Here is a 24,734-nt window from a genome sequence, read left to right on the forward strand (position 1 = left end):
TCTCCCTTCTTAACTGGGGAACTAAGTTTCCTCTAAACATGGTAAACTATTATTTTTCAAACAAGTAATTAGACAGTTCTACTATTTTGGGCTCACAAGTGGTCCACCTATTTATCCCCCTTATTTATTCAGTGGTCTGCTCAGTAAGACTTATAAACACATAACGGACACATAATGTTTCAGCTCTTTAACCTCACTGGCTACATGAATTTATCCTGGTTTAGTCTGAGTTGTCTTGTTGACTCTTTCTCTGTTTCTCTAAGATCATGATTATAATCATTTTTTCTGGCTGTGGTAGGTCTTCATTGCAGCACCGGGCTTTTCCTAGTTGCAGTGCACAGGCTTAGCGGCCTTCCTCAGCGTGTGAGATCTCAGCTCCCCTACCAGGGACTGAACCTGCGTCCCTTGCCTTTTAAGGCAGAGTCTTAACCACTGGACCACCAGGCAAGTCTCTATAATTATTTTTTATGATTCAGCTTTTCTAAATATTTTACACTAAACCTTGTATGATCTTTTTTTTTTTTACACTGGCAGTTTTCTTATTTGGAGAAACTATTAAAAATTTTACCTTAATCATAACCTGTTTAAGGGATAACTAGCTATTTCCCCCCCACTGATCTTACTTGTGCAGTCTCTGCATGTTCCAGCATTTCTTCAAATTCCTGATACTCTTCATCATCTGGTTCAGCACCTGAGAGGCGAGCTGCCCTGGCCATGAAATATGGAGGTAGCTCTCCAATTGCTGTACCGATACCCTACATAAAAAAACAAAACATTTACATGAGATTTTCTCAACACAGTGATGCGAAGCAGATTAAATCTTTAAATTTCAATATCACCAAAAGCATGTTAAGATGTATATATTAGGAAGGAAAAGACATGCTACATGATCAGGAGGACATGAGTTTGAATCCTGACCTTAATACGGATCTACACAATGCCTGGCCAGATAGCATACACTGAATTCTCAGGCAATCCTGGGTACACTGAAGATTGTAAATTAATGTTAGTCAGTTCTCCAGCATCTCTACTTATATCCTCTGCTCTTATTTTTACATCTCTTTTCATTTTATTAATTCTAGAAATAGCTCACAGTTTTCTAGACTTTTGAAGTATAGCTGATTTGTAAATTTAGTTTCAAGTGTATAACACAGTGATTCAAAATTTTTATAGATTATATTATATTTAAAGTTATTATAAAGTTATTATTATTTGACTCTTTCATTACCCCTATAATCCTAGGCCTCCCCCTCATTACTCTTATAGTCCTATTTCCTAGCTTATTATTCCCCACATCAAACAGACTAATAAACAACCGCCTCATCTCCTTCAACAATGAAAACTTCAACTTGTATCAAAACATATAATGGGAACCCACAACACCAAAGGACAAACATGGACACTAATACCAATGTCCTTAATCCTATTCACTGGATCAACCAATCTACTGGGCCTACTGCCTCACTCATTTACACCAACCACACAACTATCAATAAACCTGGGCACAGCCATCCCCCTATGGCCTATTTTTCTTGCAGCTTATTTATTTTATACACAATAGTTTGTACCTCTTAATCCCCTATGGCTATCTTGCTCCCTCCTTCCCCTCTTCCCTCTCCTCACTGGCAACCTCTAGTTTTATCTGAAATTGTTTTGTTATAACCCCTTATTTTTAAAAATTTATACATAAATATATATTCATACACAGTTATTTTTGTCAGTCTTCCTACCTTTTTCAAATGATTTGCTAATGAGCACTCGCTAGTATAGCTCTTAGATATGTATTTTCTAGGAAATCTTCTTGTATTTAGGATGTTACTTTAATCCCAATAACAAATTTTTTTTGTGTGTGCAGAGTTAACAAACTGTGGTCAGGAAGCCCCCTGAAATCTCAACATTAGGATGGATAAATTTTCACCACAGGAAAAATGTTGATTTCCTCAGGACATTGAGTGACTCATGTTTCAGTCACTTTGTGGATTCTTGTTTTTGAAGAGAATTTTTTTTTTTCAATCATCTTAGGATATAAGGATGAAAACAAAGGTAAGCAAATGTAAAAGAATCAGGAACTTGGTTTGAACTTAAATGGCTTAAATACAGGATAGATAATAATGCAAGAGACCTATAGTACCCAGGAAAATTCTTAACTTTGAGCCACCCTTCTCTGCCCTGAATCATAGTGAATGAAAAAGCTTCGGTAGTTTTCAGAAGCAACTTTAGGTCTTTTTGTTTGCTCTGTCCTATGGCTCTGCCTGCTAATGCCCTGATAAGAATCCTCAAGGAACATTACCAAATTCAAGCATCCCGTGATCACAGTGCTATACTCCAGTGTGTAAAATCAACCATCTCCAAGTGTAACTGCATTATCTTCATGTGAGCCAAGAGTTAGCAAGAGAATATACTGAAGTGCCAAAAGAATAAGACTAGTTAAATATCTAGTTAAAGAACAGAGAAAGGGGAGAGACATACACAGAGAAAGGTCCTGGGAGAAAGCATAAATCATATTCTTTGAAACAAGAAAAGTTAACTTTGCCTCCTCTCGAGGATATTAGAGAATTAATTATTTTAAAAACTGGTAAATAAAGAGAAACAGTCAATTATTTATCCTGTCTTATTTATATGGAAGATAACTCAGGGTAACCAAATTGATGATAAGGAGAAGTTTCTCTTTACAAAAGTATTCCAGTCATTAACCAAAGAAAAAATGATGCAATTGGAATGCCCCCATTTTATAAACCCCAGTAAAATAATGGACTTATATAATAATGGTGTTAATATAAACAGATAGACAGCCAGACATTATTGCACTATGTACAGAATACACTAGACCATAAAGTATATTCTTGTAAAAAAATAATTTTCCCCCAAGCTTCTCAATCCAGCAATCAATTCACAGGAAAGAGAGAAATATATTTAAATAACACCAACTGGAATACAAACAGTAAAATTCAGACCATGGAAAACTATACTTGACAAACAATCCAGTTTCATCAACCAATCCAAAGATATTGAAAAGAAAATGAAATAAATAATAAAAAAAATTGAACTGTAATTGGGTAACAGATTTAAAGAGGCTATTTGTAAATTCTCTTAGGTGTGACAATGTTTTTTAAGTCCTAAGGTTGATATTTACAGATAAAATATGCTATGTTACCTGGGGTATGCTTCAAGATAATTGTGAGTTGAGTGAGGAAGGGTCTAGATAAAACAGTATTAGCCACAAGTGAAAGCTGACTAGTGAAAGCTGGGTAGCCATTAGTGAAAGCTGGGTAATAGTATATTGAATTAATTATATAACTTCCTGTACTTAAATTTTTTTATGACAAAAAGTAAGAAGAAAAGTTAATTGCAACATTTTATTCAAAACATGAACTTCTCCTCTTCTCAAATGTTCAACAGTTCTGAAAACAATCATATCATTCAAACTCACAACAAATTTTCTTAAAGTTAAAAGGAAGTAATAATGAACTGAAATGAAATCAAGACCTACAAACTATTCTATACTTAGTTGATCATTTTCATTGTTACATTTTAATAATTCTGTTCATGTTTTCCCATATTAGCAAGGAGATGGTGATCAGGAGCTAGTATTCTACTTTTTATGCATGTAAGTAAAAAGGAAATATAGTCTTCCAGACAGGTCCCCTCAAGACACATTATATTCTAAACACAGAAGTTGGATACTGAAGTCCCATAATTTCATGATTCTTACAAAACAATGTTATAATTCTTGCGAAGTCAACATAAAAAAAAACAAAACTAAATAAACTGTGGAACACTATAAACTGTCAGCCTAAGTTTAATTAAGGGGAAGAAATGACTGGCTTCCTTATTGCAAAAGAAAGACAAGTGGTATTTAGTCAAGCAATAATTCAGAAAATCTTCTAAAAATTGTTGACTATATATCAATTTATTATCTTGAAGTTCCTGTTTCTTGAATTGGAGGAGAGTTTAATGTGCACAAAATATGCAAAACCAACAGAGAAACACAATAACTTCCCAGAGTGTCAATTTTATGAAAAGATTTTTAGGAGGAGAAAAGTCCTGAATTTTTATACTTTCAAAAATTTTGTCAAGTGGAATCACAAGTAAATTACAAGCATCTTGCTTTTCTGTGTTAGGAATTATAAGTTTAATGCTAAAAATCCAGGAGTAGAAAATTTTATATATGCTGACTACTCAGAAGTTATAGTAGTTTGGTATTATCAGTATGTTAATAATCTTAAAAAACAAAGTCTTTTTTCCGTTAAATATTCTAACTACTACAAACATGAAACAGAGGTTAAAAGCCAAAGTTTGGAGGGTAACTTGGAACCATTGAGAAATTTAAGGTTTTTAGAGCAATGTTTAAAAAAATTATACCAATTCTAGTAAAATTATCAGATTGTTTTACAAACAAAAAGAGAGAGAAAATGTGCTTCCAGTTTCCCTTGAGGTCAGTTTTAAAATGAGTTCAGGAAGGAATGAAGTTCTGATATATGCTCCAACACAGAGGAAACTTGAAAACATTACGCTAAGTGATGTAAGCCAGACATGGACAGATACTGTGTGATTTCATTTATATGGGGTATCAAGAATAGGCAATTTCACAGAGGCAGAAAGTTCAAAATTACCAGGGGCTGGGGAGAGTAGGGAACGAGGAGTTATTGTTTAATGGGTGCAGAGTTTCTGTTTGGGGATGACAAAAAAATTCTGGAAGTAGATATTGATGATGGTTACACAACACTGTGAGTGTACTTAATGCCAATAAATTGTGTACATAACCTGTTATGTATATTTTACCACAATAGGAAAAAAAAAACAAAACCATGAATTAACTAATAAATTAGTTTACACCTCCTCACTTTATACCTTATTATCTTAAAGGAGTAAAGTGAGGTAACAGGCCAGTCGTATGACTGAGAGACTGAGCATATCTTTACATATTCATTGAAACATTGCTGCTTCATGGAAATTTCCCCTGAATCACAGACTAGGAAAATATCTTTGTATTATGCAATAGATTTCTCCCTCATAGCACTTATCACAATTAGTTTAAATACTTATATAATTTTCCCACAATACATATATATACATTTTCCCATAACTATTTCCCTTATTAGAATATAAAGCTCCATGTTGTTTCACTCACTGTGAATTTCCAATACTTGGAAGCTTAATAACTATTAATGGAATTTGAAATAATAAATGAAAAGAAAATTTATGAAGCATTGCACAGAATGGGTGAATTTAACTCAGATGACCATTATATCTACTACTGGGGGCAAGAATCCCTTAGAAGAAATGGAATAGCTATCATAGTCAATAAAAGAGTCCAAAATGCAGTACTTGGATGCAATCTCAAAGATGACAGAATGATCTCTGTTTGTTTCCAAGGCAAACCATTCAATATCACAGTAATCCAAGTCTATGCCCTGACCAGTAACGCTGAAGAAGCTGAAGCTGAATGGTTCTATGAAGACCTACAAGACTTTCTAGAACTAACACCCCAAAAAGATGTCCTTTTCATTATAGGGGACTGGAATGCAAAAGTAGAAAGTCAAGAAATACCTGGAGTAACAGGCAAATTTGGCCAAGGAGTACAGAATGAAGCAGGGCAAAGGCTAATAGAGTTTTGCCAAAAGAATGCACTGGTCCTAGCAAACACCCTCTTCCAAAAACACAAGAGAAGACTCTACACATGGACATCACCAGATGGTGAATACTGAAATCAGTTTGACTAATTATATTCTTTGCAGCCAAAGATGGAGATGCTCTATACAATCAGCAAAAACAAGACCGGGAGCTGACTATGGCTCAGATCATGAACTCCTTATTGCCAAATTCAGACTTAAATTGAAGAAAGTATGGAAAGCCACTAGACCATTCAGGTATGACCTAAATCAAATCCTTTATGATTATACAGGCGAAGTGACAAATAGATTCAAGGGATTAGATCTGATAGACTGAGTGCTTGAAGAACTACAGAGAGAGGTTTGATCAAGGAGGCAGTGATCAAGATCATCCCCAAGAAAAAAAAATGCAAAAAAGCAAAATGGTTGTCTGAGGAGGCCTTACAAATAGCTGTGAAAAGAAGAGAAGGAAAGGCAAAGGAGTAAAGGAAAGATATACCCATTTGAATGCAGAGTTCCAAAGAACAGCAAGGAAAAAAAGCCTTCCTCAGTGATCAATGCCAAAAAACAGAGGAAAACAATAGAATGGGAAAGACTAGAGATCTCTTCAAGAAAATTAGAGATACCAAGGGAACATTTCATGCAAAGATGGGCACAATAAAGGACAGAAACGGTATGGACCTAACAGAAGTAGAAGATATTAAGAAGAGGTGACAAAAATACACAGAAGAACTATACAGAAAAGATCTTCACAACCCAGATAATCACGATGGTGTGATCACTGACCTAGACTCAGTCATCCTGGAATGTGAAGTCAAGTGGGTCTTAGGAAGCATCACTATGAACAAAGCTAATGGAGGTGATGGAACTCCAGTTAAGCTATTTCAAATCCTAAAAGTTGATGCTGTGAAAAGTGTTGCACTGAATATGCCAGCAAATTTGGAAAACTCAGCAGTGGCCACAGGACTGGTAAAGGTCAGTTTTCATTCCAATCCCAGAGAAAGGCAATGCCAAAGAATGCTCAAACTACCGCACAACTGCACTCATCTCACACGCTAGTAAAGTAATGTTCAAAATTCTCCAAGCCAGGCTTCAACAGTATGTGAACCGTGAACTTCCAAATGTTCAAGCTTGATTTAGAAAAGGCAGAGGAACCAGAGATCCAATTGCCAACATCAGTTGGATCATCAGAAAAGCACGAGAGTTGCAGAAAACTACTTCTACTTTATTGACTATGCCAAAGCCTTTGACCATGTGGATCACAATAAACTGTGGAAAATTCTTAGAGAGACAAGAATACCAGACCACCTGACCTGCTTCCTGAGAAATCTGTACGCAGGTCAAGAAGCAACAGTTAGAACTGGACATGGAACAACAGACTGGTTCCAAATCGGGAAAGGAGTTCGTCAAGGCTGTATACATACTGTCACCCTGCTTATTGAACTTATATGCAGAGTACATCATGCAAAATGCTGGACTGGATGAAGCACAATCTGCAATCAAAGAAACATCAATAACCTCAGATATGCAGATGACACCACCCTTATGGCAGAAAGCAAAGAAGAACTAAAGAGCCTCTTGATGAAAGTGAAAGAGGAAAGTGAAAAAGTTGGCTTAAAACTCAACATTCAGAAAAAGAAGATCATGGCATCTGGTCCCATCACTTCAAGGGAAATAGATGGGGAAAGAATGGAAACTGTGACAGACTTTATTTTGGGGGCTCAAAAATCACTGCAGATGGTGACTGCAGCCATGAAATTAAAAGATGCTTGCTCCTTGGAAGGAAAGTTATGACCAACTTAGACAGCATATTAAAAAGCAGAGACATTGCTTTGCCAACAAAGATTCGTCTAGTCAAAGCTATGGCTTTTCCAGTAGTCATGTATGGATGTGAGAGCTGGACTATAAAGAAAGCAAGAGCCAAAGAATTGATGCTTTTGAACTGTGGTGTTGGAGAAGACTCTTGCAAGTTCCTTGGACTACAAGGAGATCCAACCATTCCATCCTAAAGGAAATCAGTCCTGAATATTTTTTGGAAGGACTGATGCTGAAGCTGAAACTCCAATCCTTTGTCCACCTGATGCAAAGAAAAGACCCTGATGTTCAGGAAGATTGAAGGTGGGAGGAGAAGGGGATGACAGAGAATGAGATGGTTGTATGGCATCACCAAATCAATGGACATGCGTTTGAGCAAGCTCCTGGAGTTGATGATGGACAGGGATCGTAAAGAATCGGACACAACTGAGCAACTGAACTGAACTGAACACTAGTGATACAGACAAATTGTGAAGTATCAGAAAGATACAAACTGAAAAAAGGTAACCCACTGATCAGCAACACCAAACAATTCATTTTAATGGGCTCCAAAGACCTATATGAACAGACTTAAACTGAGGTTAACACTGATTTTTATAACTGGAAGTACATATTTCAAGGATTTTACTGATTTACTATATTTATAATGAGACAAAAAATATGGATGTGAACACAAATGAGATCAATTTTATGAAAGGATAAAATATTTCCAGTATTTTTCTTCACCCAAATGGAAACTGTTACCCCATTAAGCATTAACTTCTCATTCCCCACAATGCTGGTAATCTCAAATCTACTTAAAAAAAAAAAAAACAAAAAAAACTACCGCTTCACGGAGCTTATTTTTAAATTAACTAATTATTAATAGGTATTTAATTTTTGGCTACGCTGGGTCTTCGTTGCTGTGCACGGGCCTTCTCTAGCTGCAGCAAGCAGAGCTTACTCTCTGTTGCAGCAGTCTCTCTCATCTAAGGGCACGGATCCAGGCGCGTGGGCTTCAGCAGTCGCAGCACACATGCTAAGTTGTTGCCGCACGTCGGCTTAGGTTGCTCCATGGCGTGTGGGGTCTTCCTAGGCCAGGGATCAAATCCACATCCCTTGCATTGGCAGGTGGATTCTTAACCGCTGGACCACAAATGAAGTCCCTCCAAATCTATTTTTTGTCTTTATTAACAAATCTGAATTATCTTGATAGTTGATTTAAGTGGAATCATACAGTATCTTTCTATGTCTAGATTATTTTATTTACCATGTTTTCAAGGTTCATCTACATTGTAGCATGTATAAAAACCTCATTGCTTTTTATGTCTGAGTAATATTCTGTGTATATACTACACTTTGTTTATCCATTCATCTATTGAGGGTACTTGGGGTTATTTCCTCCTTTCTGATAATATGAATAATGTTGCTTAACAGTGAACTGGAAGTTTCTATACTTATATTTGAGTCCTGGTTTTCAGTTCTTTTGGGTATTTACATTAGAAGAAGGTCACAGAGTAATTCTATGTTTACATTTTTGAGAAACTACCAAACTCTTTTTCACAGCAGCTGAATCATTTTACATTCCCACCAGCAACCTAGGAGTTTTCCAGTTTCCCCACATCTTCACCAATACTCATTACTCTTTTTAAAAGAATAATAGCCATCCTAATAGGTATTCCCTTATGGCTGGATTTGTACTTCCCCAACAACTACTGATGTTGAGAATTTGTGTACTTACTCGCCATTTGTGTCTTTTCCTTGGAGAAGTGTTTATTCAAGTCCTTTGCCCACTTTTTAATTGGGTTGTTAGTCTTTTTATTGTTGAGTTGCGTAGTTCTTTAAACATCCTGAATATTAAATCCTTATCTGATATATGACTTATAAACATTTTCTTCCTTTTTGTGGGTTCTCTTTTCACTCTCTTGATACTGTATCCTTTGATGTACAAGAGGTTTAATTTTAGCAAAGTTCAATTTATGTATTTTCTTTCTTTTGTGGCCTCTACTTTCAGTGTCTTATTTAAGAAACCACTGCCAATCATTATGCACATTTGTCTCTGTATTTTCTTCTAAGCATCTTAGAGTTTGAACTCAAGTTTAGGTCTTTGATGAATTTTGAGTTAATTTTTACATATGGTATAAGGTAAGGACCCAATCTTTCTCTTTTGCAAGTGGATATTCAGTTTTCCCTGGGATTCCCTGGTGCCTCAGTAGTAAAGAATCCGCCTGCCAACGTAGGAGATATGGGTTTGATCCCGGGAAGATCCCCTGGAGAAGGAAATGGCAACCCATTCCAGTATTCTTGCTTGGAAATCCCATGGACAGAGGAGCCTCTGTCCATACACATAACCTCTGTATTCAGTGCAGAGGTTACAAAGAATCGGACACGAGGTAAGGGACTAAACAACAGTAACCATATGCAGTTTTCCCAGCACCTTTTGTTAAAAGGACTGTCCTTAAAATGGTGAAAACAACAGGAACCAATTTAAACACAACTTGATATGTGCTACATTTATTGTCACAAAAGACAGCTTCAAAGAAGGGAATATGAAGAACAGACAAACAGACAATTAATCAGCGTTTTTTTGACATTCTTGTAATACTACAAGCCAAGCCTAATGCTGACTGTTGTGAGGGTAATACATTCAATTTAAGGTACAGTCTGAATTTTTTTGAGAAACTAAAAATTTATTTGGGGAAGTAAGCCACTACACCAGCCAATTTAAATAATTTGAGGCATGCATGGAGCCAGGCCAAATAAGCGCTTCAGATAATACACACCATGGGAATTTGGAAGAGGCAGTTATCACTGCCAGCTGGGATGAAAATGTCTTTGTTGGCGTTAGTGTTAATTGAGCCACGTAAACCATTTTGAAAGAACAAAAGAAAAACAGAAAACTGAAGTTTATATACATACCCCCTTTCTAGCATGTTCCGAGTAACTAGTTATTTTATTAACAGCTTTTTATCAAAGGAGTAATGTGATGAAATTTATAAAACATATGCAACTAGTACAATGAATCTGTTTCCAGTATTTTTAAGACAGTAACAGGAAATATGACAATTTTTCCTGTTTTTCATATTCAACAAATTCAATATATGGCATTTCCCTTTTAATTCTTTTAAAGCACAACATAACCTCTAACATTTGAATGTTTCAAACTGCCTCTCCTGTGGGCACTGTATTCATCTTCACTTTAAGGCATTTAAGAGAAGTGTTTCACATTTCCTATTTTGTAAGAAATTGTTAGAGGGAAAAAGTCCTAGGGAACATAAAACTTAATAATTCCAAATAATAAATTAAAAAGTAATTCAAATGGTAATAGGAAGTCTTTAGCAACTGAGCTATTCCTCAGTGATAGACACCTGAATGAATTTAGGCATATAAAAAAATGCTTTGTGTAGATATACAGATTAAAATACATTTATCATTGATCACATAGTTCAAAATTTCCCAAAATATATTAACCAAGCCATAAAAAGAATAATTGATACTACTGAAAGTAAATCATCATATAGTTTGATCTCACCTCAAATACAGTAAAGCTTAGTTTATTAAGAAATTTCTGACCTTACTTTAGTATTACAACAACTCAGAAAATGAAACTAATCTTCTAAAACTAAACACAGAGTATTTAAATCTAAGAGAGAGACATATAATACTTACCAAGTTTGGATTGATATATAACCATTTGCTATGTGATTATCATATTTTATAAACATCAGTAAAACTTTACAAAGTAATATATTTGCATCATTTATATTCCTTTTCCCTGCTATTGACTCCTTGGCATCAATACCTGGTGGTACCTATAGTCTCCTGCCTTCCTTCTGCATGTTATTCACAAAGAGAAGCTCTAGAGATTTCTTTTCCATGGAAGTTAGGTAGTTGGTGACTTTATCAATTATTTACTGACTTGGTATATGTTTGGATTCAATTTCAACAAGGTACAAAGAATCAAGACAGTGAGGTTAATTTTAGGTAAGCATGAAAATGGACATCTTACCCACATGCAGGCCTCAATCCTAACTTTTGAGATGATGCTCCATAAAGAAATGGTTCCTTCAGTGCCCTCTTCATCTGGGCAAATAATCTGATCAGGATAAGGTGGTTCAGGGAAATTAACTGAATTGCACTCATAAGCAGCTAATGTAACTGAAGCTATATGTGGACCCTACCAAAAAAAAAAAAAAAAAGAAAAACTTTGATGAGAAATATTAAAGAAAAAGGAATTATGATGTTATTTTAATGTTACCTTAATCACCACACATTAATAGAAAAATGTTAGCTTTTAAAGAACAAGAATTCACCCAAGTATTTCAAGATGCAACTGATAATTTGAAAAAATAATCACTCCCAGAATCTCTTCAAGGTTTACTTTTTAAAAAAACAATTTCAAATTTATGGGGATATAATTTACATATAGTAAGAGTCATTGTTTTAGATCTGTTGTTCAGTAAGTTTTGACAATTATATTTAGTCACATAATCAGGATACAGATACACAGCATTTCCTCAATGCAAAAAGCTCCCTTGTGTCCTTTTGTAGTCAACCTCCTTTCCCTAACACGAGTCTCTGGAAACCATGATTTCTCACTTGACTCTTATTTTATTTATCCATACATCTCATTTGTGAGAATGCTATCCCCTCTAAAAAACCTCCTGTGTCCCTATTCTTTTAGGCATACTTTGAAAATACTACTTTTTTCCTTACTTTAAAAAGTTGATACAGACACAGAAAAATAAATTTATGTTTACCAAAGGGAATAGTGGGGGGCAGGGCAGGAATGAGGAGTTTGAGATTAACATATATACACTACTATACATAAAACACGTAAACAAGGACATGCTGTATAGCCCAGGGAACTATATTCAGTATCTTGCAATCACCTACAATGGAAGAGACGCTGAAAAAATATATACATACGCATGTATAACTGAATCGCTTTGCTGTACACTTGAAACTAACACAGCATTATAAACTAACTATATTTCAAAAAACAATAGTTGATGAAGTAACTACCTCACTGATCTTTCTCACTGAGATTGTAAAACAAAAATAAAATTGTGGAACCAGTACCAATGAATTTTTCTTTTAAAGTACTTTTTTTCTATGGAAGATTTTGTGCTGCTTTGTACCTATGTTTTGAAATATTATAAATTAATAATAATATATTAGATTAAAATGAATTAGTATTTAGATGTGTGATAAAGGTTTAAATACAATGGTTCTCAAATGAACATGTATGCCAATATGAGGTATCTGCATAATAATCAACAAGGGGCTTTGTTAAAAGTATTAATTCCTGGGTCCCCTAAGCATAAATTGATTCAATAAGTGGACATGGAAACATGTATGTTTTACACAAGTTCCTTTAGGGTTTCAAGTAGGTTCTTATAGTCTATTAAGGGTCAGAAAATAAGCAACCTCAGAAAAATCACTTAACCCACTCTTTAGCAAGGCAAAAGAATTAGATTCATTTGATGGCTTTATCTAGTTCCAAAATTAAAAAACACTAAATACAATCAAGCTAACAATAAAATCCATTGCTAATTTCCAAGGTTCTCGTGAAGTGTGAGCTCTGGAAGCTGGATTTTCTTAACATGTTGCTCTAACATACATGATGCCAGTATTCACTTTAAAACATACTGTTGCCATAAGCATAACTTCCACAGCCAGATGTACTGACTCAGGTTCTGGCCTCTGCCTCTTACTAAGTCTTGTTTTCCTCATCTATAAAATGGTAATGATAAAACACCTTCAGGACCTACACTCTGGGGACACTGTGAGGTTTCAATTAGTCAATTTATATAAATATGCTTGACTTAGTGCTGGGCATATAGTAAGCCCTCAGAAAGTATTAGCTATTCACTGTTAAAAAGAAAAATAGTGTATTTGTAGAAAAAATTATACACACCCATATGGATGTATATATAGACACACATATAGTAAGTGATCTTTGGATTTAAAAACGTCTTTTTAAACCACATGGTAAAAGAATTTGTGGTTCAAAGACAGACTGAATAAGATGTAGCAATGAGAATAAAACATTAAAGAACTCCGGTTGCTATCAAAATAAAAGGTAATATTAAGCAAATTTTTTTGTTGCATGTAATATGAAAAAGAAAGATATTCATAAATCTAAACTCCATTTCCCCCTAAATGCAGTGGCACTTTGTGTTCAAATAAAAATCTATAAAAAGAAGGCCTACACTTGGCACTGAATCAATTAACTATAAAGTTTTCCTCTGAGCCAAAGAGAAACCTATGTGAATTTTTAGTCTGTTCCTCTTTTTCTTGAGTTTTAATTCACAGAAAACTATAAATAGTAATAATAAGTTTAAAAATAATTATAGAATTTTTTAAAAAGGAATGGTATATTTTTTGAGAAGCTGTAATTAATCATGAAATATACAGCTGTTTCTCTGAATATTATTATGTGCATAAAAGATATTTCACAGTTACAGAAAAAGGAATTATTTTGTGATTCTACACATACACACACACACACACACACACACTAAAGTCTGTAGAATTCAGAGGAACTGAATTTCTTGTTGTACACTTACAGACAAGCATCAGACATAATTTTAAAAAAAACCTGTTAACTTCACATTCACTGTTTGAAAACACACAAGAGAAATGTGATACTACTTAAGGCAAAACAAAAGAAATTCAAGAGTTTGTTCATGATATCCCTACACAACTATCCTCTAGAAATGAACTCTAGGAGAACACAACTTGAACTTAGACACTAAAATAATGAGATTTCTGGGATACAGAGGAAGGAAAAAAACTACATTTCTATTTCAGAAATATAAATAAAATATGCACCTCAACCGATTAAACAGGTCATTCAACAAGATAAAAGGCTTATTCACAGTTTTAATTTTAAGTGATTCTAAAAAGGGAAAATTTTCAGCAATCTGTTGAAAATATTTTCCCTAAAGAAAGGATGGTTCACACAATTAAACTGATATATACTTTCCATAACCACACTTATAAGTCATGATTACTCAGCCTTAGTGGCAGATGTGGTGGTTCCCAGACAAAATGAACATGAATAACTCAGCTTCTGGTCTGTTGCTCATTCTCAAGACCCCATTTAGCCTGTACCTCGACATTTTAGTTTAAGCTATGTTAAGTGATAGCAAGCCTCAAAAGTTCTTTTTAACATTACAGGTTAATAGTTCCTAAATATAATGGACTTGACTGAAATAAATATTAGTTTACATGAAGAATCCAAACACAAAAACCAAAAGACGATCATTTTGATTAAGAGAATTTTAACAGTTACACGTATTAAATTACCTTTTAAGTCAATTTTCTAAAACGTACAATTTACTACAATGTTATCAAACATAAAAGAATCACATGTAAGCCATATTAAATGAAGAAACGAGGGATAAAGACAAAAAGCTACAGTATAAGCAGCAAAGGCTACCTGGAAAGATTCACCGCAAGACATAAAAGTAATACCATGTGTACTGAGCAGGAGGTTCCAGCTCTCATGCGAGTAGGCAAGTATTGATATGCATGGACTAGAGATTCTGGCCTGTGGCTAAGGGTTTTCTGCCTTATATCATGAAGTGACTGGAACAGATGTTCACTCCTACACAAAACAATTGGAATCCTTACAAAATACAGGGAACAATTCTGTTCAGACGTTGTACCACAGGCAGTCCGGTATTTCTTGACTGCTGAGAAAAGGATACAGATGCAGAAGCCCTGTGACGACTCTGCTTCCCATGTGTAGACACACTGCGTGTCTGCAGCAAAACCCACAGTGCAGGGGGCTTCCCTGGTGGTCCAGTGGTTAGGACTCTGAGCTTCCAATGCCAGGGTCCTGGGTTCGATCCCTGATTGAGGAACTAAGGTGCCACATGCTGCAGAGCAACTAAACCTGGGCACCGCAACGACTGAGCCTGTATGCTCTGAAGTCCCCCGGCCACAACAAAAAGATCCTGTGTGCCACAACTAAGACCTGAGGCAGCCAAATTTAAAAAAAAAAATGCTTTTAAATCCATAGTCCATGGGACTTCCCTGGAGGTGCAGTGGATAGGAACTGGCTTGCCAATGCAGGGGACACAGGTTCAATGACTGGTCCAGGAATATTCCATATGCCACAGAGCAGCTAGGCCTGCATGCCAACAACTGAGCCTGAGCGCTGCAACTACTGAAGCCTGCGTGCCCAGAGCCTTTGCTGCACAGCAAGAGGAGCCACTGCAACGAGAAGCTGCGCAACGCAACTAGAGTACCCCTGCTCGCCAAAACTACAGAAAGCCCGCACAAAGCAACGAACACCAGTGCAGCCAAAAAGTAAAATTAAGAATAAAATAAAATCTGTTGTCCAAAGAGGAAGACCCTAAGAAAAGCGTGGTAGTACTGCTGCATTGAGAAGAAAATTTGAGTTTGGGGGGTGCTGAGTGGTTGAAATCTGTGGGGCAGAATACTTAATGCAGAGAAAAGACTCTCCATTTGTGTATGGGGGTCCCCCCCTGAGACTCTAGCATACAAAGCTGCATTGCATGCTATGTATAAGGCCTGGCAAAGTACAATTAGTGAGAAAAGAAGCTGAACAATTCCAAGACTTCACCCAGGGCTGGGAAACACCTGAACTCTGTTGAGCTAGAATGGAAAGACTTAGCATTCAGGGATGACCTTGGAAAGAGCCTAGTAAAAACTAAATAGATCATAATAGAGGTTTTAAAAAGACTTAAATGGACCAAGCCAGCCCACTAGTAACTTAGTGCCCTCCAAAACAAAAAAACTGATACTCTGTAAAGGATGATGGCAAAATCCAAATAATCAACAACTTAATACCACAGTTCGGCATCTAATAAGAAATAGCTAGATATGGGAAACAGTTTGGAAAACATGACCCATAACCTGAAGAAACACTAGTCAATAGAAACAGACCCAGAAATGTTAGATATAATGGAATTAGCAGACAAGGCCTTAAAAATATTAGGTGGGCCATAACCCAGAAATAGTGGGTTTCTCTGTCATGTTATGGAAAAATCCAAATGAACTTTCTGGCCAACCCAATATGTTCAAAGATTTAAAGCAATAACGGGCAAATTTTAGCCCAGGGGCCAAATTCAGCCTACCACCAGTTTTACAGAGTTTCAAAGAAGGTAACCATGTATACATGGCTATACATATCACCTCTGGCTAATTCTCTGCCTCAAGGGTAACACTGAGCAGCTCTGACCTAGACGTTGTGTTCTATGAAGTCTAAAACATTTATTATTTGGACATTTACAGAACTAGTTTGCTGATCTCTGATTTAAAGGAAAACATAAACACAACGCGGGAAGAAATACAAGTATAAATATAATAAAATGGAACTTCTAGAGCTGAAAATGTAATATCTGAATAGAAAAATTCACTCAATAGTCAACAGATTAGATACCACAGGACAAATATTAGAGAACTTGAAGACAAGGCAATAGAAAGTATGTGAACCAAAGGATACAGAGAGTAAAGGCTATGGAGAAGTGAACCTCAGTAACCTGTGGAATAATACCAAACAGTCTAATATATATGTAACTGAAATTCCAGAAAGAGAGGGGAAAGTGTGTGTGTGTGTGTGTGTGTGTGCGTGCGTGCGTGCGTGCATGCATGTTGGTGAAGAGGTGGCCAAATATTTTCAAGATCTGATGAAAAATATCAATCCATCAACTCACAGATTTAAGAAATTCAACAAACCTCAGTCAGGATCAACGTAAAATAAAACACAAGCAAATTGCTGAAAATTATCATAATCACATCATAATCAAATTCTGTAATTCAGCAAATCAAGAAAATCTTAAAAGCAGAAGGGATAAAAATAACACATTATATAGGCAATCTTGTTTCACTGCACTTTGCAGATATTGTGATCTTTACAAATTAAAGGTTTGTGGCAATCTTGTGTCAAGCAAATTCATTGGCTCCATTTTTCCCACAGCATTATTATTTAATTAAGGTATGTATATATATTTTAGGCATGTAATAGAGTACAATATATAGTAAACATAACTTTTAGATGCACTAAGAAACCAAAAAATTCGTAACTTGCTTTATCACCATACTCGCTTGTGCTCTGGAACCAAATCTACAATATCTCCAAGGTATGACTGAGTCATCTACAGGGAAATACAGATAGGGTTTTCTCATCAGAAACAAACCAAAAACCAATAGAATTACTTCTCTAAAGTGCTGAAAGGGAAAAAAAAAAAAAATCTGTGAATCTAGAATTAAGGAAAAATATATTTCAACAATAAAGATGAAGTAATAACATTTTCAGATAGATAAAAGCCAAAAGAATTTGTTCCAGGAGATCTGCACTACAATAAATGTTAAAGGAAGTTCTCAGAAGAAAAGTAATAGCAAATGTAAACTTTACACAAAGGAGTGAAAAGCACTGGAAAGAGAGAACACCGTTTTTCCTCATTTTAAAATCTCTTTAAAAAATAACTAGTTGTTTAAAGCAAAAACCATGACGTACGTCAGACTTCCCAGGTGGCTGAGCCATAAAGAATCTGCCTGCCAAGGCAAGAGATGAGGAGACATGAGTTCAATCCCTGGGTGGGGAAGATCCCCTGGAGGAGGGAATGGCAACTCACTCCAGTATTCTTACCTGGAAAATCCCATGGAGAGAGGAGCCTGTTGGGCTACAGTCCACAGGGTAACACAGAGTCAGACATGACTGAGCACACAAGCACACACACATATGACACACGCAGAAGTAAAATATAAGACAGTTCAGTCGCTCAGTCATCTCTAACTCCTTGCAACCCCATGGACTGCAGCATATGTAAGACAGCAAATATAAGACAACAGCATAAAGTATGGGAGGGAGAAAAGGGAGTATAACATTATAATGTGGTTATATTATATATCCTAAAAATAATACTCATTTCAAAAAAAGGTAAGAAAAGAATAAAAAACAGGTGGGAACCAGCAGTTTAAGGGTAGACTTAAATCCAACCATATTGACAATTAGATTAATTACGTACCAAATATACAAATGAAAACACAGAGAGTGTCAGACTGATTTAAAAAGCAAGACCTCAGTATATGCTCTCTACAAAAAGCCCATTTAAAATATCCAGATCCAAAAGTAAAGGGATGAAAAAAGACAAACTGTGTAAAAATAATCATACAAAAGATGGAGTATTCTACATTAATAAGAGACTAAGTAGATTTCAGGAGAGGGTGTATTATTTTACTAGAAATGAATAAGGACATTTCATAATGATAAAAAGGCTAATTCTCAGGAAGACAGAAAAATCCTAAATCTGTCAGCATGTCAAAATATATAAAGCAAAAACTAACAGAACTAAAATGAGAAATAAAAACATATCTACAATTAGAGTTGAAATTTCAACACCCTTCTCTTTTTCGTTGACAGAATAAACAAACTGAAAACCAGAATGAATACAGAAAACTTGAACAACATGGAACACTATTCCCCAAAATAGCCAAATACATATTCTTTTCATTCAAGTATACATGAAAGTCACCAAGAGATCATATACTGTGGTATCAAGCGAGTCCCAGCACATTTAAAAGAATGTACCATGTGACAAGGGTAATACAAGCAGCACTTCTTAAGGAAAAGTAGCAAATGATAGTCCTTGAAAGTTAATTTTTCTATTTAAGGACAGTGTCCTTAAATCTAGGTAGTGGTAATCAATGGAAGTTAAACAGCTATATACAGCACAGGCTGTTATTCCCCAGCACAGGAAGCTCTATAAATTTCCTAGCTAGCAACCAGGTCACTCGTAACATTCACAAACTGCCTCTGAGAGTTCCGAATTACTGCCAATGGAAGTTCCCTTTAATGATTCCGAAGGTCAAATTTTATGATTGGGATGAAAAGTTACACTCTCATCAGAGTGACAGGTTTTTAGGGTCCTTTTTTGGGGTGGGTGGTTACTTTAACATAGTCATTCTAAGTGAAGTCAACTCAACAAGACAGTTCAGCTCTTTGTAATATATCGAACATCTGGTTTTGCTTCAGTTCAAAGCCTCATATATCTTAGTCTCATGAGCTGTATTACACTATATTTTCCAAAGTTTTGATAGTGGAATAATTTTGCTCTGTCCAGGATAAAAAGATGTAGTGCTTGGCCAGGCGAGAGGATGTCTGGGTGAGAGTAAGACCATAGTTAGCTTGGGGGTGGGTGGGAGGTTGGGGAGGAGATAGGATTTCTAACAAGAGCAGATACAGGTATTTGCAGGAAAAGTATTTTAACTTAAAATATTCTTTTAAGATAAATTCAAAAAGTTACACTTCTATAATTTACATTCTTTCAGGAATAGTAAATATACTATTGGCTCTATCAAATTAATAGAAATTTAGAATTAAAAAAAAAATTATCCTAGAGGTAAAATGATCATTCCTGAAATTATAACACACAAAAATATCCTAAGCTGGTAGTGAGGAGTTCTAAGCAGTGCTCTGATAAAGCAGTACCTATATAAGTCCTGAGAAAGCAGTCCTGGTGCCACAAACACAAATTAGTAAATGACAAAAACTAGTCTATGTATTGTTGCTCCACTTAAAGACAAGTGTTTTCTGGATTTTTTAACTTTGGTTCCTTTGGGAGCCCTTTTTTCCAGAGACATTTTTTGAAAAAGTGAAAACCTAAAATGATTGTATTAGTTAATCATAAGTCTAATTTAGCCAAGCTTTTTTATCAACCAAGATGACAAATATGATATCACAATAATAGTGTAGTACGGGGACTTCCCTGGAGGGCCAGTAGTTAAGACTCAGAGATTCCAATGTAGGAGGTCTGGATTTGATCCCTGGTTGGAGAACTAAGTTCCCACATGCTGCGCAGCTGGGGGGCTGCCCCCGCCAAAGAGTGTAGTATGTGTATGTATGAGTTTTTTTAAGGAAGATGAGCAGACAGACAGACATTCTTCCACTCCAGGCAGCTCCCTCAGAACTGATAAAACATTCCTAAAGACTGGAGTTGTTTGTATAACATCTGTAATGTCAATTCATAGCCTAATCCATCATCCATACACAGAAGTCAAGTATGATCCCAAAGGCAAAATTTCCAATTAGTTTTGTCTGGAAAGTTTAGGGCAAAGGTAATAAAATCAAAAATTCTGTGCTGATTCACTGGGAAAACATTTGTTTGCCACACTCCTTCACGGAGGAACAAAAGGAGTCCGTGGTTAGTCTGGAATGTGATTCATTAGGAATATCTGGGTGATAAATAAAAGAGATGACAAATGGTTGTCTGTATGACTTGCAAAACTTTTGTTTTCTTTAAGTCCATCTCTCAGGGGAGTTTAGAAATGCTTTTACAAACAGGAATTCTACCCTTCAAATTCTTTTAATCATTGCTTTTCTCATCGTAGTCAGAAAACAGTTTACCTAAGGTTATGGTGTACAACAAATAACTCTAGAAGGCTAGAGCATAAAATTGATTCCAAATGGACACTGAGAAGTTCAACTAGTGTTTGTGGGGTTTTTTTCTATGAAGAAGAGTTTATAAATTAAGCCCCTATTCTCTCCCTATAAAAGGTGGTACAGTGTGTAAAAAAGCAGTAATTTGGCCATTAGTTAATGTGGATTTTAGTTTTCTAAAAATCTGTTAGTAACTTAACTAGATGTACTCAGACTTCTATCTCACATTCCTCATTTGATGAAAAGTCTGATTAATAATAATAATAATAATGCCTGTTCAACCTAAGTAACAGGGTAATGTAATGAGGTTATGTAGTATAAGCGTTATGGTAAGTATAAAATAACCAAAATGAAAATGTGTAAACTCTATAATCAGACTCTAGGTTATAAGGACCTGTCTTCAAAGTCATTTTTATTATCTTAAATCAATCCATAAGCAAAGATATGTTTCACTTTTCTTCTATAAACCTAAACAATTTTGATCATAAAGTTGATTTAATATTCAGGAGGAATGGACCACGTATTTATAAAGTGAACTTTTAAAAAGGTTATACTTTGTCTAAAATATATATTCAAAAGAACAGATTTCAGGTAAACTGAATCCTACTAGCTTTCATTTAAGTGCACATTAATAGATAGTGACTTCAGGACAGGAAGTCAGTCAGTCTGTGCATATCCTTCTGGGTTTGGTGAAAACCCATCCCTGTCCTGGAGATCCTGGTTTCTGCTTTTGATGTGGTGATACTCTTAAGAGTTAATACATGAGTCATTCCTTGGGGAAAGACTCAGAGCTGATCATGCCCTCACCAAAAAAAGGGCAAACAGATCTTTTCTAAGAAGGGCCTGATGGTCTTCCCGCAAGAGCCCTGAGTCACTGCATACTTATAGCCAGAGTCATTATACCTATACAGAGCAATATTAGGTCACACTAGAACCTTCCTTTTGGCAATTTCTTCCCTTTTTTGTCTTATAGAGGGATAGACAGGTAAGCTATGGAGCAATCATCAGAAGTCAAGCAGGAAAAAATGTGAAGAGGTTGGCTAACAATTTTTAAAACAATTATTCCAGCTCATGGCATTAAATGATTACTACAATAGTTCTCTTCCTGAAACTGCTTCACTATTTCACTTCAACCCATATCCACGCAGTTTTTCAAACAACATTTTCTTTAGGCAATAAATAGCCAAAAGTCAAAAAGTATAAGAAAGGCTTTATATGTATACATATAATAGAGTACTATAAAGTACCATATACAAACTATGAAGTGCTTATTCACTAAAGAAAACAGGGTGCTACAGACAGGGAAGTTCTATGAACATTTGCTAGTAATCAAGATGTTGGACTTTTTAAAATGTACAATTTTTACCACATTAGCAATGAAATAACATTAAACTTTAAGGCAAAAGCAGACTTGAATTTTATACAGGGGCAAATATCTCACTACTTACTTTCCTTGTATTTAGTATATAACAAAGAGCCCCATTTTTTTTTTAATTAAAATGGTCTTTGTTTATGTTTTCAAGTAGAATTCTTTATTCATTTATATCTTATTACCATATCTGATAACCACATTCTAAACTTACAGTTTTATGGCCATGGTTTCTCCTGGTACTTAAAACACTCTTGACATTCACTGATTTTTAGATGCAATGTATTTAAACCACCAATCTTTATCTATAAAATGATATTCTTAATCTAAAACGGTCTTTTAACACAACTGACTCATAAATACCATTCAGATGATAATGCCCTGATGGTATATCTTTTTATAAAATCTGATCTACTTTACAATGTAACTAAATAGCTTCGAAACTTTTCTGTGTACCAATTGCCATCTAAATAAGGCAGTTCTAATGTGAAAATCCCTCCCATTTTGATTCCCAAAGGTGAGGGAATTCAAAGGTTAAAATAGATGCCAAAGAGAAAAGGCATTTTGTACAATTCATTCAGCCTTCTACTTACAGCTCAATATTTGAGAGTCTAAAAACTTGAAGGTGATTGTTGATAGTTTTTGTTCTCAGAGTTCTTTGTCTAAGAGCTGGGCTTGTTTTGAAAGGAACATAGGGCTTAGTAAACCTTTCTCCAGGAAACTGCTCCACCTAGTGTCAAAACTGTCTGTGTACACATTATTTGTAAATTCCCGCTGAAGGACTCATCCTCTTTGTTACTGTCAAACAGAACAGACTTTATAATCATTTATAGCATACGCAGTTTGTTGTTTCTGTCAGTCGCTAACTCGTGTCCAGCGCTTTTGCGACTCCATGGACTGTAGCCTGCCAGACTCCTCTGTCCACAGCAGTTCCCAGGTAAGAATACTGAAGCAGGTTGCTGTTTCCTACTCCAGGGAATCTTCCCAACCCAGGGATTGAACCTGGGTCTCCTACATAGGCAGGCGGATTCTTTACCACTGAGCTATCTGGCAGTTGTTAAATCACCTTGTCTTACAACATTAGGAATAATAATGTACATGCATATAAGGAGCATGTCTGAGATATATTTCTCATTATCAAGTTCCAATGTTCCTGCTTTTAACCTGGTTGTTTACAAAATTACGAATCATATATTCTAGTAATGGGAATAATTCTAATGTGGCTACTGAAATTACCTTATCGCTTCTCCCAATTATTTTTAACAATCTAAATGTAATTCAAAAATTATTTATTTCTCAAAATGATTGCAGTGTTGTAAAGGTTGTATTTTTACAACAGACTGGTTCTGCACACATCAATGGTTTCAAACATGAGATTAGAACTAAATTTTGTTGTCATCAAGCAGCTCAACCGGAAGAAATTCTTTTACTTTTCTCTTCATGAAAAGTTGCCTTTTTTTTAACCTCTTGATGGTCTTCCAGACCACTCAAGCACTTGCACAACTATATTCTCTCCCAAAACATCATGTTAAGTCTACTGTTATGACCTGGAAGAGAGAAGAAATCCTTTTTTGGCAAATGGAGAAATCAAATGCATAACATGTCACATAAAAACCCTTAGAGAGTGGTTAGTTCACTAAGGCTCCCAAGTTCAGTATGCTTCTTCTGGTGTACTATCGACATCCCATGAATTAGAGCCAGGGTTAGCAAACTACAGCCTGTGGATTAAACCCAGTCTGCTATTTGTTTTTTTTTGAATGAAGACTGACTGGAAAACAGTCACATTCATTCCTATATACTGTTACTGGGTGCTTTCTTGTTACAATGACAGATCAGAGGAATTACAAAAGGGATTGCACGGCCCACAAAGCCTAAAACATTTACTATTTGGCCCCTTTACAGCAAAAGTGCTGCCCCTGGGCTGTCATCGTCCCTTGGGCCAAACCATTATTGAGGTGAAAATTCTGACACATTCACACACAGAGATACATCAAAGTAGTTAACAGCAGTCACCTTCTCTTTATTAAGCTGCTTTTACTCTGGGCATTATTTCCACTAGTAAATAAGCACTCAAGTTCTGAATCACCTGAAAGGAAACCTGCTACATACATACTAAGACTAAAATAAATTTGTTAATGGATTTCTGGAAATTAGTATCTAAGAGAAGAGGGCTTGGAAGATGTGATCTTAGAAAAATCTACCCACCACAGAAGCTCTTCTGACTTCTGATCTACTTATAAAAGGGGCTTCCCAGGTGGTGCTAGTTGTAAAGATATGAAGCAGACCCAAGATGCAGGTTCAGTTCCTGGGTCAGGAAGATTCCCTGGAGCTGGAAATGGCAACCCACTCCAGTATTCTTGCCTGGAAAATGCCATAGACAAAGGAGCCTGGTGAGCTACAGCCCACGGGGTCACAAAGAGTCAGGCATGACCGAGTGTCTGAGCTGTGCACGTGTACACATGTGCACACACACACACACGTTACTTATTAAAAATATGAGGAAAGTAAATGAATGAAATCAGTAAACTTGCGCTACTTGCCA

The 24,734-nt window shown here is 35.8% G+C and overlaps 1 protein-coding gene across 5 annotated transcripts in view; it reads right to left on the reverse strand.

Annotated features, from left to right (window-relative positions):
- The window catches only part of VMP1 (vacuole membrane protein 1), a 126,070-nt gene that overhangs the window by 66,926 nt on the left and 34,410 nt on the right, over window positions 1-24,734 (reverse strand). For 4 of the 5 annotated variants that reach the window (XM_005892288.2, XM_070390578.1, XM_070390577.1 and 1 more), the window contains 2 exons: window positions 11,416-11,583; window positions 624-755 (listed from right to left, as the gene is read on the reverse strand). In XM_005892288.2, coding sequence (XP_005892350.1) covers window positions 624-755; window positions 11,416-11,583 — 300 coding nt within the window. Of the gene's footprint in view, window positions 1-623; window positions 756-11,415; window positions 11,584-14,853; window positions 14,957-24,734 lie in introns of those variants that run through there. The other variant, XM_070390579.1, reaches the window with a different exon arrangement.

This window comes from Bos mutus, chromosome 19 (genome assembly GCF_027580195.1).
Source record: "Bos mutus isolate GX-2022 chromosome 19, NWIPB_WYAK_1.1, whole genome shotgun sequence".
Taxonomy (NCBI): domain Eukaryota; kingdom Metazoa; phylum Chordata; class Mammalia; order Artiodactyla; family Bovidae; genus Bos; species Bos mutus.